The 20,212-nt window shown below is 33.7% G+C and overlaps 1 protein-coding gene across 1 annotated transcript in view; it reads left to right on the forward strand.

Moving 5' to 3' along the window:
- LOC149808461 (ribosome quality control complex subunit NEMF-like) overlaps positions 1 to 20,212 on the forward strand; it is a 94,404-nt gene that overhangs the window by 36,807 nt on the left and 37,385 nt on the right. Inside the window, exons 20-24 of the mRNA XM_089977628.1 lie at positions 1,051 to 1,109; positions 4,912 to 5,372; positions 11,165 to 11,261; positions 13,795 to 13,835; positions 15,499 to 15,643. Of these exons, the coding sequence (XP_089833754.1) occupies positions 1,051 to 1,109; positions 4,912 to 5,372; positions 11,165 to 11,261; positions 13,795 to 13,835; positions 15,499 to 15,643 (803 nt within the window). The remainder of the gene's footprint in view (positions 1 to 1,050; positions 1,110 to 4,911; positions 5,373 to 11,164; positions 11,262 to 13,794; positions 13,836 to 15,498; positions 15,644 to 20,212) is intronic.

Below are 20,212 nucleotides of genomic sequence, written 5' to 3' on the forward strand. Positions count from 1 at the left end.
TTCTTTTAATTTATTATGTTTTCCCACTGCAGTAGAATATTCTCCTTATCTGTAATGATGTTGTTTATTTGAGTCTTTCCATAATCAAATTTTTCTGCAAGAACTCTTGAACTCTCCCAAATGTCGTTGAGTCAAATAACTTGTACTTTTTCTTCTAAAGTAATATATTTCCATTTACTTGATGACATTTTAAAGTGTTGTGATGGTTTATTCCTATTTTGCTAAGTGTACAGTACTGAATTTAATCATGCAGATGAAACTTTTGTAGAGTAGACAAAATGACATGCTTATATAAGAAGTGATACATAACAGATGTCACACATTTATATCAGTCTGGTACCTGTTTTTTTTTCAAGGTTAATTTCTCTTTGTGTGTGAATCCATAAAAGCTATATTTAGCCTGTGTTGACCACGTTATGATCTTGACAATTATGACAGGTCTTAATCATCAAGGGTAGAATTCAATAGCTATGTAAAGTCCAAAACTCTTTCAAAACATTGTTGAGCCCATTTCCTGTAAGCATCAATGTTTATAGTAGGTGGCCTGTGGTGAGGAGGGCCATATAAGAGGAGAGCCACTATAATAACAACAGAGACTTCAGAGCTGTTCAAAATGGCCACAATTTACATGCGAGGTCTTTTCAACCAGACAGTAGAAAGGCTGAAGACATTCCAGTTGGGGATTTTTGGCTAAGATAGTACAGTTTAATCTGTACAAAAGTTCATCAGGACTATAGTACATAATACCACTGTGTTCTAACTACTCAATAGGTAGCATGGCAGATTAGCTATTTGGACAGAGCATGTTTAAATTCTTCCTTGGCCTCTTGCAGTGCTTCGAATAATTCTTTTTGCTTGCACACAGTTTTGTTTTTCTAAAGAAAGAGATTGCAAAGAAACTTAAGTTTCAAGATGAAAACAAGAATTGGGTTTTCTCAAGAATTTAGGGAAAGAACAGAAAGAAGAAAATGAAGATAAACTCTTTGCCATCATTTACAATCTGGAAATGCTATATTAAAAAAATCTGACTCATTTTCACGATTATTTTAGGTAAAAAGAATTACCTGCCACCTTCTTATCTAGTCTATGGATTTGCCATCTTGTTTAAGGTAAGATGTTGTTAGCTCATACTTGAAAGAACGTTTAAATTCCTCAAAATCTTGGTTCTCTTAGTCTTTCAGTGCCATGTGTGAACATCGCAAATAAAGCATGTGTAAGTTTGCATGGTGACCTTGCCCAAAACAATACTATGAGGGAAAAAACAATATTTCAGTAATAAGCTTTTTATGCTTTGTTCAACTTCATTTATAAATTTTTAAAAATAATGCATGTGAATATCTGGTGAAAAACATGAGTCCCTATCAAAAGTGTATCATTATGTGTGTGTATGTCTATATATATATATATATATATATATATATCTTTATATATATATATATATATATATATATATATATATATATATATATATATATATATATATATATATATCATAAGCACATATCTCAACCTTTCATCAAAACTCATGCCTGGAGGGTGGAGGGGCAGTGGCTAAATATGCCAGGAATGTTCTGGTTTTTTCATGGTTTGTACAACCTTGAAATTCTTTGAATTTGAGATACTATATTGAATACTTTTTGAATTTTGAAAATGTTTTATCCTTGGAAAGTCTTTGTTTGTATTGAAAATGCCATGAATTTTCCCCCAGACTCCTTAAATTTGTCTGAGGGAGTACAAAATGTTAAAATTGTATGAAACACTTTTAAAATTATTAATTTAGTAAATGTTTTGGGATAAATTTGAGTGAATAAAATGACAGATGAGTAGTGTTCCTTTGCCAAAATAGCATGCATATTACCCATAATTAACCCAAATAGTTGGATCCTCAATTTTCCTGATACAATATTTTCACCATCAAATGTTTTTTTTTTAAAGCAGACAAAACAAAAATTTTTCAAGGTGCAACATAATCTGTTAGGAATGTTTAACTTGTACACAAAACCTGGAAACTGAATAATCAACCTGTAGGCAATGAAGTTGCTTTGAATACTCAAATTATAGGGCATATTTACCGAAGGTTTTTCAGTAGCCAGCAACAAAACCAAATTATTTGATGCACAATAAATAAGGCAGACTTTGAACATGATAAAGGTAATGATTACAGAAAAATAATTATCAGCAGCTGTCATGTGATTGAGGTTTAATATTTACCATTGAAGAGTGCAGAAAGTAAGACAAAACAGTCATGCACATTTTTTTCTTTTCTCAGTTGTGTGATAAAAAGTGTTGAAATATGTATGAAGGTTAACATTGTTTTTTTTTCCCATTTCCAGTCAACTAAATGGGGTTTACATTTATTTCTGATAAAGAGGTCAACATCTCTGCCACATGAGTTTCACAATTTATTTTTGTTTCAATATTTCCCCTCAGTAACTTAAGTATGGATGCAGTCACACTGGTTTGATACCTGTAATTTAGTTCAAATAATGGTATTCTACAATTAAATTCCTGAACCAGTCTATGTGATTTGGCTCCATTACATGTTTACGACAGTGATTGCTATATTTGGAGTTTTAGTGTTGAGATTGCTTCATACTTTTTGAAAAGGAAAATACAGATTATCATTCAGATTTTCAGGGGTAAAATAGTATGAATAAATGTATTATTTTGGTGATATATTCTTTTGTCATAGCCAATCTTTATGTTATAAAATATTGTCAATATTTGATCTGTGTCTCATTCATAGGTATTCAGACAGACTTATCACCAACAGCAGTACATGTACTCAATGAACAGACTGTCATAGTATTATAAATAGAAAAAAAACCACATGAAATGCAGTTAAAATTCTTATTTGTAAAAGAATATTGAACCATTATTATGTGAATGTTCTGTATTGGCAAGCAAAGATATAATGCAACCTGGTTTGCCTGCCTAGACACTTTACCTGTCAGATACAAAATTGTGACAATAAAGATATTAGTATTCTCTGTCAAATACAGTTACCTTATTACATTACAGCAGGATAACTTTCTTTGCTACCTCCAAATCCAGGCCTCCCAGAAATACATCTGTCTGTCTTTATGCGTGTGTTTGTTTATATATATATATATATATATATATATATATATATATATATATATATATATATATATACACACATACAGGGTTCTCAATAGATTTCCAAACTGAAGAGTCAGTTGACCGTCGACACCATAATCTCAGAAGTCAAAATAAAAATCTCAGGAGACAAAACTAAAATCTCAAGAGTCCATTCTTTTGGACCGTCATGACCTGTGATTCCTCATTATTGGTGGAAACAAATGATGTTTAAGATTTATTTTCTCATGCTGAATAATGAGAAATACCTGTTCAGTATTTTGTAAGAAGTATACAATCTCGTTCTTGTAAAATTGTTTCTCTTTGTGTCTATATGTTACTGTATGTATATTTTATATATAAAACAGACAGAGAATTATTTTATACTTTATTATATTTGCAACTCTTCAACATATTCTGTTATCAGCTGCACAAATCATTTTATATGCAAAAAATATACCCGTACAACTATGAAGGTTATATATTATTCAGATATCAAGGATGTATATTACAGAATTGTCAGTTCACCGTTCCATTCGTCATTACATTTTCTAACAAATTTTGGAGATTGACTGTTCTTGTCCTCCTTAGAACTGACACTATCATTCTGTTTCTTTGGAGTCTCATGGTCAGAAAATTCATCATCGCCAGGTCATTTGCGAGACAGAGACAGAAAAGAAAATATAATTCTTTGCCTATTGTGATTTAAAGTTCAGATGTATGCACTGAGTGTTATGTCTGTTCAATTTTTTCTTAATGATCCATTAGTTAAAACATTCAAGGTTTTAAACATTTTGCAGATTTAAGCAATTTAATCAACAATAAAACATGATCCTACACTGGAGAAAGCAAAGAAAGTATTTTTGAAGAAACAATTTCAACAAAAAAAGTTGTTTTTTCATGTAATATTTGGGAACCTTGAAAACTTTCATTAGTACATGAAAATATCTGAACAGAGAAAAGTTATTATCTTTTGGTGTCCAGATATTTTTATCATTGTTGTGGCTTTTTGTGATTTTTCTTCTGCTTAGGAAGTTCAGTTTCCATAGTGAAAAATACTTTTAAAACTGTTGTAGGTCCTTAGAAACTCCTTGTATATATAATCCTTGGGGCTGTACAGTTTATTTTTTCATCTTATTCCCATAGACTTATTGGTCCCTAATTTTGTGTGTTAAATCAGTCTCAAAAGTAGATGTGTAATTGGTACAACAATACTCAGATTGATAGTGAACCGCTAGAGATGGGAGCACAGCTCAAACAAGGGATGCAACTCTTATAATGTGTGTGTGTAATGTATGTGTGTGTGTGTGTGTGTGTGTGTGTGTATGTATGTATATGTGTATAAATTTGGATTTTTTAAGTAGTTTTTTTATAGTCATATTGCTACTATGTCTGCAGTGGTGCATCATTCTGCAGACATGTAGCATCATGTCCCACCCAGTCACATTATCCTGACACTAGGCTGACCAGTCCTAACACTACCCTCTTAATGCTGAGCACCAAGTGAGGCAGCTGTTACTACCATTTTTATAAGTCTTTTGGCATGACCTGCAGGTATTCGAACCCATGATCTCCCCCATCCAAGGCGGATGCTCTAACTACTTAGGCCACCGGAGGTGTGTGTGTGTGTGTATGCGCGTGTGTGTGTGTGTGTACTAGGTGGAAACAAAATATAGATCAATAGGATTTTACTGCATTTGACATAAAAGTCTGTGAAAGTTCTAGTGATTAAAGTGATTTAGGTTGTCATTGAAATACAAGTACTCAAGACATTTGCTCTGAATCTTTTTATATAATTCTCTTTCCTGCCAGCTTGAAGATGGAAGTATTTTCCGACATGCTGGAGAAAGACGAGTCAGAACAGCTGATGAAGATGAGATGTCAGTGGCTGACTCAATGGCAACAGAGAGTGAAGCTACAATAGAAACTAACAGTGACCGGGAAATGGAGGATGGTGATGACAATATTGATGGAGACAAAAGTGATGAAGATGATGATGATAAAGTCTGTGATAAAGATGATGGCAAACAGGAAAACAGAGATGCAATAAATGAGATAGGCAGTCAAAAAGATGAATCAGAAAATGATCATTTGGAGGCAGATGATACAGAGGAGGGTGCATTGCAAAAGAGAACCGTGATATCAAGGGATCTAAACACGTCAGAGGAACAGTCAAGGAAAGCTCAGGATGGGGAAACAAACAGTGGAAGAGATGACGTGGATATGGCATTCCCTGATACTATGATTAATCTTCAGCATGTCAAGGGAGATAAGTATGTCAAACAGTTACATAATTCATTCTTTTTATGCAAACTTAAATTATTTTTTATAATTCTATAGCAAGAGTTTATACCATTTAGAGTTTTCCTAGAAGAAATTTTATCAGGTGTTACTGTTTTAGTGATATTCCAATCTTGGATAGGTAACAGTTTATATTATATATTTCATAATGTGATATTGAAATAAATCAGATGGAGGAATTTTTTTATACCAGAGTGGTGATGCTACTTTTATAGCCACTGTGGCAATATCACTTTTGGAACTACTTTTTCCCATTTAAGAAATATATCTGCCCTTATGTATGTTATTCAAATCTGTATTTCGATATTTAGACTTATATCAGTTTTCATCTTATTCTGATTTATTTATCTCTCTCTCTCTTCCTTGCTCTCTTACCCTCGAATCAGAACAAATCTTAAAATGTGTCAGCTTTAGACCTAATAGGGTACCTTTATACAGTCATTGAAGTGCCATCAGGGCATGCCTAAAAATAAACTCCCAAGAGCAGAAAGTAGACTTCAGGTATTACTTTTTTATTATTCGTTTTCTACATGAATCTTGGAAACTGCCAGTAACTGAACTTACATGATTTGTTGCTGTGTGTCACCCATAATCTCTAATACTCAACAACAAACAGTATAAATGTTTAGGAAAGAAAAAAACTCTTGATTAAATATAGTAGTAAACATTTAAAGCAGCCATTTTTACTTGCATCAGAATTGTGTTTGAAAATGATGGATAAATCAGTCATTTATTGATGTTTGCAAACCAGATTGAAATGCCAATCAAAAATTGTATGCAGCATTTGCTACCTAACTAAACTGCAAGCTTACCAAGGTGACACAAAAATTCACACTTGAATGTTGAATGAAAATCCTTATCCCAATCATTAAAGTCTCTGCACTCTGTTGGATTCAGTCACTCTGAGATGTTTCTACTTTGCATCAATCCACACATAAAATGTGTTAACTAAATTAAAAATATCTTCATTTTTGTATGAATACAGTCATTAATTTGACAAAATACACAATTTAAAAGCACAATATTTACAAGCAAAATTTGTAAAACATCAGTAACCTAAATTATTGTAAAATTTAGTTTTTAACTTCTTTTTAATGATATTGCAATGCAACTGTTAATTGCAGTAGCAGAGAATGGAAAAACAATCCATGCAAAATGAGGGTTTTTCCTATAAAAATATATCATATAAAAACAATCTACATTTTTAAAGTAAATATACAGAAATATTTCGCTCATGTAGTGGAAACATTTTGTATTATCACTTACGGCTTCACTTCTCATGACCAGACAACGTTTCCACTTCACTTGTGAAATAATTAAATAGATCTGCTCAAATACTTAGAAATCCTATGTACATTTTGTGACATATACATTTGTGATACATTTTGTCTCAGAATGATAAGTTAGTTCACTTAAAATATCAAACATGAGAGAGCCATACTGCCTTCATGTATGAAGGTGCCTGATATTTAAAATGTTATTGAAAGACAGAGCTGGCTTATACAAAGATGATTGAACAAGGAGTGCTATTTATTCTCTATGTTAATGAACAGACCTCAAAATAGACAGCTGTTTTGTCAATTATAAGCGCATTTGTTTGATAGCTAGTTCTACAATATACAACCGCTCCAGTGGCCTATTGGTTAGAGCGTCCATCTCGGATGCGGGAAGTCGTGGGTTCTATCCCTGGCTGAGTCATATCAAAGACTTACAAAAATGGTACTAACAGCTGCCTCGCTTGGTGCTCAGCATTAAGAGGCTAGTGTTAGGACTGGTCTTCCTGGTGTCAGGATAATGTGACTGGGTGGGACATCATGCTACATGTCTGCGGCATGATGCCCCAGTGCTAGACATCACTTTAAACTGTCACATTGCAGACATCATAGCAATATGACTGAATTTTTTTTAAGGCTACATTAAAAATCCAAATCACACACACACACACACACACACACACACTACAATATACAGCTGTAACCATGCAGTTTTAAATCCTGTCTTTAATCAAAATAAACACCCAACTTTCCCTTATTGTGCTTTTCATCATAGCTATGATCTTCCCAATATCAGAAATATGTGAAATGAAATATATGTTTTGTTTGAGTCAAAAATCAATTCTTCCAAGCAGAAATATATGTTGTATATGAAAAGGTAAAGCTCTATGCATTGTTATTAGTCATGCCTTAAAATTCTTAACTGTTGTTTATTAAATATTTTTTGGTCATTGTTGCCATTATTCATTCAGTCATCTGATAGCATTGAAGCTTTCATCTTTCTTAAAATGCAAATCTACATTTAAACTTTTTGATATAGGAAGGAGATAAAAATGTAAGTTATATCACTCCAATGCCTTACACAAATTGCACAGCATATCAGTTACAGTCCTTGTGTCAGATTACTTGAGATTTGATATTACTTCCCTATCAGATCCTGTATTCTCATTTTTCATATTATGTTGGCAAAACATTGGTTATACTTAAATTGTAATCAAAAGACAGTAAAACCTGATTAATATGATCACTTAGATCTTGGGTTAGTGTGGACTGAATTTGCATATGGATGCATCACGATCATTTTATGGGTTGCAAGGTTGTTTTTTTATTTATTGAAATTTACTGTAACAGCTTTTAGAATTCAAAGTTGTCAAAATTTCAGTGTTTTATTAAAGTTAACTTAATTTCATTTTAGAACAGGATTTAATATTGGTGTAAAATTTACTCTTTTGTTTTGAGAAAACAGGACTGAAAAATGATGCAGACTCAAAAACATATGTAATACAAACCCAAAATGTGCTTATTATTTTTAAAATATGCATATTGCACAAGGCTTATAGCTGTTGTCTGGATGTTACCAGATTAATTACCTTAGCATAAAATGCAAAACCCAAACTTATTTAATCAACTCCCTTGCACAAAAAATATATATATGTTTTGCATATACCAAAAAATTTAATCATTTGTTGTAAATATCTTTATGTAAAATTTTAGTTCACCTGGCCTTAAGGCCAAGTGAGTTTATGGTTTGCCCTTTGTCCTTTATTCCTCATCTGCCTGTCAACATCTTCTTGTTACCATCTTAATCCTCTTTGTTCACACTGGAACATAAAGCCATGACTTGCCTCCTCCACGTCGCCTGGTCTTTTGCTGCCATCTCTGCCTCACCCCAGGACCGGCCCATCTTTTTGTAGGTCAGTAATCGTGACCCATCGGCATCCATCTCCATTCTATTCTTGGAGTGCTGTAGGGAGGTATTCCTGGTATATATCCCAGTCATTTTAAACAGCACATTTGTATTTCTGTTCTAATCTCCACTAAGTTTGATTTCTTGTGACCTTGAAGATCAAGCATAATCTGTCAAGACATCCATTGTGGAAAACAGAAAGAATGTTTATGTCGAATTTTGTGACACTTCAGTATCCTGATCCATGAGTGAAGACAGTTTGATGTAGGCATTGTAGAGCTTTACTTCTGATACCATGATGGAGACCATGTTTTTATACGATTTAAAGATCAAACTTGGAATATAAGAATATATCAGCAAAATCTCAGCAAGATTTTGTCCAAACTTCCTAAAGAGTTTATATTCTCAGGATGAGTTTGATTATGGGCAAGATCTATCCATATTATGAAATAATCTTGTATCTGATTGGTTGAGCTTGATATAGAGATGGAACTTAAGACTTGGAAAATAAGCTTTTGTCATTTTAGATGATCTTATACATTAAGCAAGATCAGTGCATATTAATAAAATGATCTTGCATCTGATTAGTTAAGTTTGTTACCTATCTGGAGTCTATGATTTTGATAAAACTTAGAAAACAGGTTTATATCATAAAGATCTTGAATTTAATCATGAATTAGTCCTACAATGTTAGATGTATCATGTTTAATCATGAATTAGTCCTACAATGTTAGATGTGTCATATTTGATCATGAATTAGTCCTACAATGTTAGATGTGTCATGTTTAATCATGAATTAGTCCTACAATGTTAGATGTGTCATATTTAATCATGAATTAGTCCTACAATGTTAGATATGTCATGTTTAATCATGAATTAGTCCTACAATGTTAGATGTGTCATATTTAATCATGAATTAGTCCTACAATGTTAGATATGTCATGTTTAATCATGAATTAGTCCTACAATGTTAGATGTGTCATATTTAATCATGAATTAGTCCTACAATGTTAGATGTGTCATGTTTAATCATGAATTAGTCTTACAATGTTAGATGTGTCATATTTAATCATGAATTAGTCGTACAATGTTAGATGTGTCATGTTTGATCATGAATTAGTCCTACAATGTTAGATGTGTCATATTTAATCATGAATTAGTTCGATAATGTTAGATGTGTCATGTTTGATCATGAATTAGTCCTACAATGTTAGATGTGTCATATTTAATCATGAATTAGTCCTACAATGTTAGATGTGTCATGTTTAATCATGAATTAGTCCTACAATGTTAGATGTGTCATGTTATTTATGTTTTAGTGCTACGTCTTACTGCTCAAATAACCACTTTGTGTAATGTGTTCTGATGTCGGTTGACATTGGAACGAGTAGTCAAAGTTTCAGGAATATTGCACACACATGGCAGTCCATATTGACACTCTTCCACAAATTGATATGTAATTAATATACTTACTGTGCTGCTTTTATCCCGGTGGAGTCAAAATCTGACACTAGCAAAGGGATGTATTTTCATGCTCTGTTAATATACATTTGACTTTGTTGAAACGCGATGGTAGTTCAGGTATGCTGAAGTATATTCAGGTAGGTTCATGTGGGGATATGTTTCTTGAATGAAATGAAACGTTGCTTACTCTTCCAATAGGCACAATAGACATAATATATTTGTATTCATTTCATTAAAAATTAATGCATTAGTTGATTTTGGCATTCCCAGCTTCCATTGCTTTCCAGCCAACTGAAATGTAGGCAAACGAAACTTGAAAACAGGTCCATTTGCTTGTGTGAGAATTAGAATTTATTAGGAAAAGGACATCAGAGTATGTAAAGTCTGACAAATACATTATAACTTTAATTTGTAGAAAAAATTGCCGATATAGGCTGCCAAGTGTTTGAGATATTCCTGAAAATTTTACTTTTGTTATGATGTCAGTTGACATCCAAACATGTTACACAGCACTGTCATTTAGGCAGTAAGACCTAATCGCCCAAAACATAAATATCAAGGCCGAGGTCTTACATTGTCAGACTACTCATGAATATGATCTCAGAGCAGTTTTGTTTCAATACAGCATAAGAATGTTTATTGAGGTGGTTCACTGTCAGGTTTATGTGATCCAGGTGAGTACTTTCAGACCTTGTGTTTCTTTCTTTTCTTTATATCCACACTTAACAGCAAAAGATATTGCAAATATTTATAATGGATTCCAAATCTAGCACATAATTCAGTGCATATTGACATATGATGAAGACTATCACATCATTTAAGTGTACCCATGTGAGCTTTTTATGTGCAGGTTTGACAATAGCTACCAGTAAATTACGAACTAGATTCATTTTAATTTGTTTGACCATTATTGGGATAAATAAATCATTATGACTGCTTGTTATACATAAAATAGTTTAGTTTCAAAACTCCTTAGTGGGAAAGCTTGTCTTATCGGAAATTAAATAAATAATGGAAGCAATTGCATTTTGTGCAAAGTTGAATATACAGATTCCTATTAGGAGTTCTATCTAAGTAACTGGAAGATATATTGAAGTAAAAATTAGCTTATTTTGTTTAGATTTGAGCTGTCACGATCTCATACTGATTCTTCAAGAACCTCCGAGTCTGAGCCATTCTATCTAGGAGATGACACACCTGTCACATTTGGAGAAAAGGTATTTAAGTAGAGTAGACAGTGCACATGTTTTTCATTTCTAGTTTTATGACAAAGATTAGGTAACGAAGAAAAGGATCCAATCCTATTTTGTACTAAGTTTTAACACTTGTTGAAAGTATGATGTTTGCTGATTGGTTTCTTCATCAAATACTTAACCCAATCATAATGTGTTATACTATCTACTACCCTCCAAATTCAGCTCTCCCAAGCTAAAAGAGATGTTTGCTATGTCTTTTGGCTTATTTTAGCAACAGAAGTGTGAAAGAGTTAGTTGTTTGAGAAAGTGGAAGTGGAGAAAGGGATTGGTGCCAAATGTCAACATGCACTACTTTCACCCTTGCTATTTCTTGATGCCTTACAATAATCAGTTCATTGTGCTTTTTCATCAAGAAATTTTCTCACCCAGGATAGCTACTTCTAAACTATTTTCCGTTTGTTTTTCTATCTACATCATAGATGTGCACATTTTTCTTTGTCATACTTCAAATTTATTGGTAACATTTTAACTGACTGCCCTGTAGTTTACAATACATTCACTTTCACTTGGCTTGTTAGTGACTTGTTTTAAAGATGCAACATCTGTTAATCTATTTGTCAAGAGAAATTAGCCATCACTTTAACAACAACCCCATTCTAGTGGAGTTGCTGATATGCTACATTGGTTTGGCAGACAGCTTCATGAACCAAGTGTGAACAGGCCTTCAACAACCATTTGTGAACAGGCCTTCAAGAAGCAAGTGTCAACAGGCCTTCAAGAACCAGGTGTCAACAGGCTTTCAAGAACCAGATGTCAACATGCCTTCAAGAAGCAAGTGTCAACAGGCCTTCAAGAAGCAAGTGTCAACTGGCCTTCAAGAACCAAGCGTCAACAGGCCTTCAAGAAGCAAGTGTCAACAGGCCTTTCTCATTGTATCAGCATCTTCTTTGAGATTTCGTGCATTGAAAATTATCTTGATGGTGTCTATCATTTACTCAGAATAAAATGTTAGAATGGTAATTTCTTCACCTCATGGGCCTTGTCATTGTGACAGTGAATCAGTAACATATTGAAATTAGCCAAAGAGATTCCCAGGTAGATCCTGCCTTCTCCCATTCTCAGACAACCATGACTGCAGGTTTTCCATCCATACTCAGAAATGTTGTACATCCATGTCTGGCAGACATTGTGCAAGCCCTCACAAATAAATGGTTTGCAGAATAAAATGTGGCCAGAGTCATTCAGGCAAGAAGGCCTGTCACTGTGAAATCCTATTTGAGTACAAGGATTGTTTTCCTCCAGTAATTCAAGTTGAATCACCTTTTGCCCTTAATAGCCTGGGCACAACAGAGCTAACTTTTTATTATGACTCATTAAGGATAAGTTAGCTCCCATCACAATCAGGTAGTACCATTCCACAATTTGGGACACCTTTTCACATTATGGAAGGGAGTATATTAGCCAGCCTTGTGAACATGTCTCAACCAAAGACTTTGGCCCATTGTGCCAAATGGAATCTTCCATGGGTTCTGATATGGTTTAATATTACACCCTTGGAACAACTGTCTAGAGTGTCCATGTCTAGTCACTCTAGCTAAAATAGGCAGAGCATTGGGATTCATCCCTTGTTTTATATGATGGCGTAGAAAATATTCTTTGAATATTTATTTATCTGTGTATAAACTATGTGCTGACCCTAAACATATCTCACAACTTGATGTGCCATTATGTAGGTTAGGGGACCAGAGACAATGCCAACTTTGTATGGGGATATTGCTCCCTCCTCCTCTTGCTTTTTCTCCTCATTAGTATGATTCACTAATTGTAGAAGAAACTTTATATACTTGAAATTGACAGGATTTTTTCTGTCTAATGGGAGACCAGTTTAGTCCAACATTCACCTTGGCAAGTAACCTTGTAGCATTTCAGTTGCTAAAACATGCTTAAAGACATAATGAATGTCTATTTTTAGCTTTGGAAGGCTGGATTTGCAAGTTATTGGATGTACTATATGTATATTATGATTGGGTTAGTATATTCAAAGAAAGATTTTACTCTCAAAATTGGTTTTCAAGAAATAACAAAGATCCTTTCTGTAGTAAGTACTACATTATGAAACAGTAGGTACAGTCTGTTCTATTAATTTTACTTACTGATTTGATGAATAATCAGTCTGTCAATTTTCTAAGAAGTTCTTTGTGAGAAGTTTATTATCTAAAAGTTCTAATATGCTAACAGTTTTCTCAAACAAATGAAATTGAAAGTGTTCTCAGTGCATAAGTGTATACAGTATTAAGTAGGAAATTGTTTAACTTTTACCAAAGAAACTTGAAAATTTCTTTCTTGTTCAATCATGCCTTTGTATGCAGATGTCATTGCTGTGATAGTGCTGTCGTCATCTGTGATACAGTGTCTTTTGATAGAAATAATCAGAATTTATTCAGATACTATGCAAATTTGTGAATTTCTTTCTTACCATCTTGACATGACATGTAAGGATTGTATAACAAGCTGTTTTATCATTGTGCAATATTCATTGTTTTTTACATTGCAGCCAGCAAACACAAAGGCAAAGCTATCCGCCAAGCAAAGAAGGTAGGTTTTATCTTTCCTCAAAGTACAGTGCCCCTTGCTATAAAACACCTCAGTATAAAACTCTTTGTATAAGGAAGGTACAGTTATGGATCCCAGTACTCATAGCTGCCAACTCACGATTTTGACGTGAATTTCACGACTTCTGCAGTAATTCAGATTCATGCCACATGCAAAATATTCATGAATTTCCCAATTCTCAATTTTTTAAAATCTTTAAGAAAATAACCGATTTCCCGTTAAGTACTAGTCATGATATTGGCAGTTGCCGAAATGGTCCGGCCCTGCAGTTCATGATATTAGTAGAACTATAGCCGATTGATAACGTTGGCCCAGGTAGCAATCATTTTAGAGTATTTTAATCTATACGTATAAGAGTAGTTATACAAATACTTTTGAGAGAAACGGGGGCATAACTGAAATATTGATCCATGTGTGTGCCACCAACACTGATTTGAATTTCCATTCGGCATTGCATCTTGAAAATGTCTTCACCACCAAGGAAAAACAAACGTATTGCACAAAAAGTGAAATTTTAGTTTGGAGTATACCAAAATTGGCCATGCATTCTGCCATCAAACACCCGATATACATCATGCTTTTTGCACACATTGTGCACCATTTTTTAGCATTGGGCATGGTGGCAGAGATAATGTGAGGAAGCACATTGGTAGCAAAAAGCACAGAGTTTGGGAAAATTAAGAACTTGCAGCAGATTTCAGCTCTGGAATATTTTAAGCCATCGACGGAAGACCTGCAAGCTACCAATGCTGAATCATTGTGAGTTTTCTTGCTGAACACAATCTACCTTTAACAGTTGGAGGCTATGCTAAATATTTGTTCTGACAAATGTTCTCAGACTCGAAGATTGCTTCACGAATTCATTTTGAAATTCACTCATTTTTATCCCTATTATCACTAATTGTGAGCCTGGAGGGTTAGCAACTATGCAGTACTTAATGTACTAGTTACAGTATGTATAGTGTACTCCATTATAATGCATCATCACCTGTAATTAACAGGGTATTTTTATGATTCCTTTGTACAGCATGTGGTGAGAAATTACTCTTTATTAAAATTCAGTCATTTTTTTTCTCCTATAAGCACCTAAAAACTGGACCCAGCACCCAGCAGCATAGGGAGTCTATAACTGTTTCTCGAGATATATCACTACTGAAGGCCTAGCATTTGCAGTTAAAATAATGTAAACAGTATGTACCAGTAAACAGACCTAAAAGGAACATAAATTATAAAATAATTCCATTGACTGAAATGTCTGACGTTAATATGGGTAGGGAATTCATGCCTATCATACCAAATTACTACAACTCTTAATACCAGAGGGTGACTCAACATTGGAGTAAGCCTGTAGTATTAACAGTGTAAAATTAGCCAACAACAAATTATACAAATTATAGCTGATAATGAAGGCTGATCCTTCATTATAATTTTAAAAAATTTACAACAATGATACTGCAAGCTTCCTTGTGTAGTTACTGTTTGGCATTAGTATTATATTTTGCAATTGAGTAAGCATTATTTAAAATTGCGATATGTCTTGTAAAAGGAGACTTAACTCTGCATAGTGTTTTTAAGTAATCACTTGTGTACTAGATATATCTGTAATTTGTCTGTAGTCAAGTACAGATTCTCTATTTATTCTCAGAGAGATGAAGAAAGCCATGAAGGCTCAACAGCAGCATGATGTTGATACTGATGACAGAGAGACAGATAAAGTGTCCAAATTATCACCTGATCATGAGCATGAACAACAAGGAATTGCAGAGGAAAGAAGAAAGGAAGAAAATGTGGTAAGAAGATAAACAATTCTTGTATAATGTAAACTCCCTAAACAGTCAGCTATGCAGTGGGTCAGTTTTGGCTGTAGAATGAAAGCTAGCAGTTTAAGGGAGATAACACAGGAGGAAACTGATGGTAGGTAAAGGCCACCAGTTGTTAGCAGTGCCTTGAAAATTGTGTAATAGTAAGACTTGGGAGGGTGGAATAAATAAAATATGTTTTGTTTAATTTAATCTTTATCTGTTAGAACTTTGATTGTATGAATTGTTAGGTACATGAGAAGAGTTACGATGATCATTAGAACATTTTGAGTGCACAAGATAAATTGTGATCATCATCGGAATTTATTGGGCACATGAGAAGGATTGTGGTGAACTCAAAATGCATTGGGTACGTGAGAAGGGTTGTGGTGAACTCAAAATGTATTGGGTACATGAGAAGGATTGTGGTGAACTCAAAATGTATTGGGTACATGAGAAGGATTGTGGTGAACTCAAAATGTATTGGGTACATGAGAAGGATTGTGGTGAACTCAAAATGTATTGGGTACATGAGAAACATTGTGGTGAACTCAAAATGTATTGGGTACATGAGAAGGATTGTGGTGAACTCAAAATGTATTGGATACATGAGAAGCATTGTACAGTGGTGAACTCAAAATGTATTGGGTACATGAGAAGCATTGTGGTGAACTCAAAATGTATTGGATACATGAGAAGTATTGTATAGTGGTGAACTCAAAATGTATTGAGTACATGAGAAGGATTGTGGTGAACTCAAAATGTATTGGATACATGAGAAGCATTGTACAGTGGTGAACTCAAAATGTATTGGGTACATGAGAAGCATTGTACAGTGGTGAACTCAAAATGTATTGGGTACATGAGAATGATTGTGGTGAACTCAAAATGTATTGGATACATGAGAAGCATTGTACAGTGGTGAACTCAAAATGTATTGGGTACATGAGAAGGATTGTGGTGAACTCAAAATGTATTGGATACATGAGAAGCATTGTACAGTGGTGAACTCAAAATGTACTGGGTACATGAGAATGATTGTGGTGAACTCAAAATGTATTGGATACATGAGAAGCATTGTACAGTGGTGAACTCAAAATGTATTGGGTACATGAGAAGGATTGTGGTGAACTCAAAATGTATTGGGTACATGAGAAGCATTGTGGTGAACTCAAAATGTATTGGGTACATGAGAAGGATTGTGGTGAACTCAAAATGTATTGGGTACATGACAAGCATTGTGGTGAACTCAAAATGTATTGGTACATGAGAAGCATTGTGGTGAACTCAGAATATATTGGGTACATGAGAAGGATTATGGTGAACTCAAAATGTATTGGGTACATGAGAAGGATTGTGGTGAATTCAAAATGTATTGGGTACATGAGAAGCGTTGTGGTGAACTCAAAATGTATTGGGTACATGAGAAGGATTGTGGTGATCTCAAAATGTATTGGATACATGAGAAGCATTGTACAGTGGTGAACTCAGAATGTATTGGGTACATGAGAAGCATTGTGGTGAAATTAAAATGTATTGGATACATGAGAAGCATTGTACAGTGGTGAACTCAAAATGTATTGGGTACATGAGAAGGGTTGTGGTGAACTCAAAATATATTGGATACATGAGAAGCATTGTACAGTGGTGAACTCAAAATGTATTGGGTACATGAGAAGCGTTGTGGTGAACTCAAAATGTATTGGCTACATGAGAAGGATTGCGGTGAACTCAACATGTATTGGGTACATGAGAAGCGTTGAGGTGAACTCAAACTCAAAATGTATTGGGTACATGAGAAACATTGTGGTGAACTCAAAATGTATTGGGTACATGAGAAGGATTGTGGTGAACTCAAAATGTATTGGATACATGAGAAGCATTGTACAGTGGTGAACTCAAAATATATTGGGTACATGAGAAGCATTGTGGTGAACTCAAAATGTATTGGATACATGAGAAGCATTGTACAGTGGTGAACTCAAAATGTATTGAGTACATGAGAAGGATTGTGGTGAACTCAAAATGTATTGGATACATGAGAAGCATTGTACAGTGGTGAACTCAAAATGTATTGGGTACATGAGAAGCATTGTACAGTGGTGAACTCAAACTCAAAATGTATAGGGTACATGAGAAGCATTGTGGTGAACTCAAAATGTATTGGGTACATGAGAAAGATTGTGATGAACTCAAAATGTATTGGGTACATGAGAAGCATTGTGGTGATCATCATAATGTATTGGGTACATGAGAAGCATTGTGGTGATCATCATAATGTATTGGGTACATGAGAAGCGTTGTGGTGAACTCAGAATGTATTGGGTACATGAGAAGTGTTGTGGTGAACTCAAAATGTATTGGGTACATGAGAAGCATTGTGGTGAACTCAAAATGTATTGGGTACATGAGAAGCATTGTGGTGAACTCAAAATGTATTGGGTACATGAGAAGCATTGTGGTGAACTCAAAATGTATTGGGTACATGAGAAGGATTGTGGTGAACTCAAAATGTATTGGGTACATGAGAAGCATTGTGGTGATCATCATAAATTACTGCATACATGAGAAGAGTTGAAGTGACCAGGAGGCTAAATAATGAGATTTATTATTATATATATATTAATCTTTTGTTGTTGATTGTGTTGAAATGAAGATTTTTTTAAATCAGATTGATTAATTACAGTGGTACAATTGTTCTTTTGTGTCATAGTCTTCATAAATTTAAAATTTCTGCATTACATGGTACAGTGAATACAAGAATACTACGTACTAGACTTAGGGCACCAACACTGTTCAGAATTGAGTGTTATAGGCACAGAACCAACTTTCAAAGACTAAGTATCAAAGTTTAAGACAGCTTTTCACTATAGCAATGTGCTTTGAGAATATATATATATATATATATATATATATATATATATATATATATATATATATATATATACACACGCTGATGTTGGGCATTTCTACGAACATTTGGTTTCCATCACCAATATTGAAGCAAAATACATACCAAATTCAAGCAATTGATGAAAATAAAATACTCCAATGCTTACCATTTGATGAGTGGCAATTGTCACCAGAATATTCTGTTCAGAATAATATTAATTTTGGACAAAGGGGATACCATGCCTGTGTTTTCATGGCTCACGATATGTCAGCCTATTCTGTGCATTAGCTTTGAAAAGATGTAATGTTTATCCATCAGGCTATAGAAATGAAATATATTACTTTGGACTGTTTCTGTCAGCAGTTTAGTCGAGTAATTAGGTCAGGTTTATAGCTAGTTTTACAAAATTCAATGTAACAATGCCAATAAATGGCAAGAGATATTAAGCAAACTAAACCAACCTTGTTGAAAAAAACTAGTACAGTTCAACATTTTATAAAAAAAATAAGATGTTGAAGAGAAACAACAAATAATAGAATGAAATGTGTTTACAATGTCTTGTTTTTGGGAGGAAAAAATACTAAAGTATTTAGAAACAGACTATACACCAGGGGAATTTCTAGAGAATCCCATTCTAGCAACAAGTTGACATTTTGGATAGCAGACGATTTTGTACATGTGGGACAACTTCTTGCAAAGTTGGAAACTTGGATTAAAATGCAGTATTGTTTTAAGATATACTTTTCCTTCTTTTATATAATATATATATACTGGTATGATTCAAAAAGATATATAGATGTATTTATCTGTAACAAATCCATAGTAAATAGGATTTTCTGGGTCACAAGATAAAGAAGGTCATGGAGTGGGTCTTCATATTGATGTTTAGAATCACATTTTCATATGCATTTAGAATAGAAATGTGGTATATTTGTGTACACTTTATGAATATCACTTCCTTAATTAAAGGAGAATCATTCTTTCTTGATACAAGTTGGATATTGGACCAAAAACAATATATGATCCAATGTTTACAGGAATGTTGTATTGTTGCACAGAATTACCCAATGCACAGAATGGGACGACATAGTGGTATATATATATATATATATAATGTTCTATTTTGTGTTTGTTCCAGACTTTTAAGGAAGTTTTGGATATACAATTCCAAACATTGAAAAACTACACAGTTGTTTTTTGGTGTCAGTTAATTTTCTCATTCCTAGTATGCATTTGAAGTGAATTAAAATTTCGTGAATATACAATAAATGCCAGTACTGTTTTCAAATACCATTCATCTTCATGAAGTTGATTTCATGTAATGTAACTGAATGACTTTATGTTTAGTCTTATAAGTAATATGAGTGTGTAAATTTAGTAAAGGTAATGAAATACAGCCATCTCTAAGTACAACAACATTCTTTACAATGGAATATTTGGGTTTCACCAGAAAATTGGAGGAAATGAATGTGTTTCATAATAAATTAGATCTTTTTAAATGGAATATTCATTGTCCAACTTTTGTAATAGCAATTTAATGAGAAAAGAAACTTGCATGTTTATTTTATAATGTGTATTATTCTCTACAACAACATCATCTTTCCTTAGGTTTGAATATCAGAGGATTGTGAATAAACATTCATTGCTGGAAAAATGGGCTGTAAAAG

The sequence above is a fragment of the Sinohyriopsis cumingii genome, chromosome 1 (assembly GCF_028554795.1).
Source record: "Sinohyriopsis cumingii isolate HCF-2022 chromosome 1, ASM2855479v2, whole genome shotgun sequence".
In the NCBI taxonomy this organism is placed as follows: Eukaryota; Metazoa; Mollusca; class Bivalvia; order Unionida; family Unionidae; genus Sinohyriopsis; species Sinohyriopsis cumingii.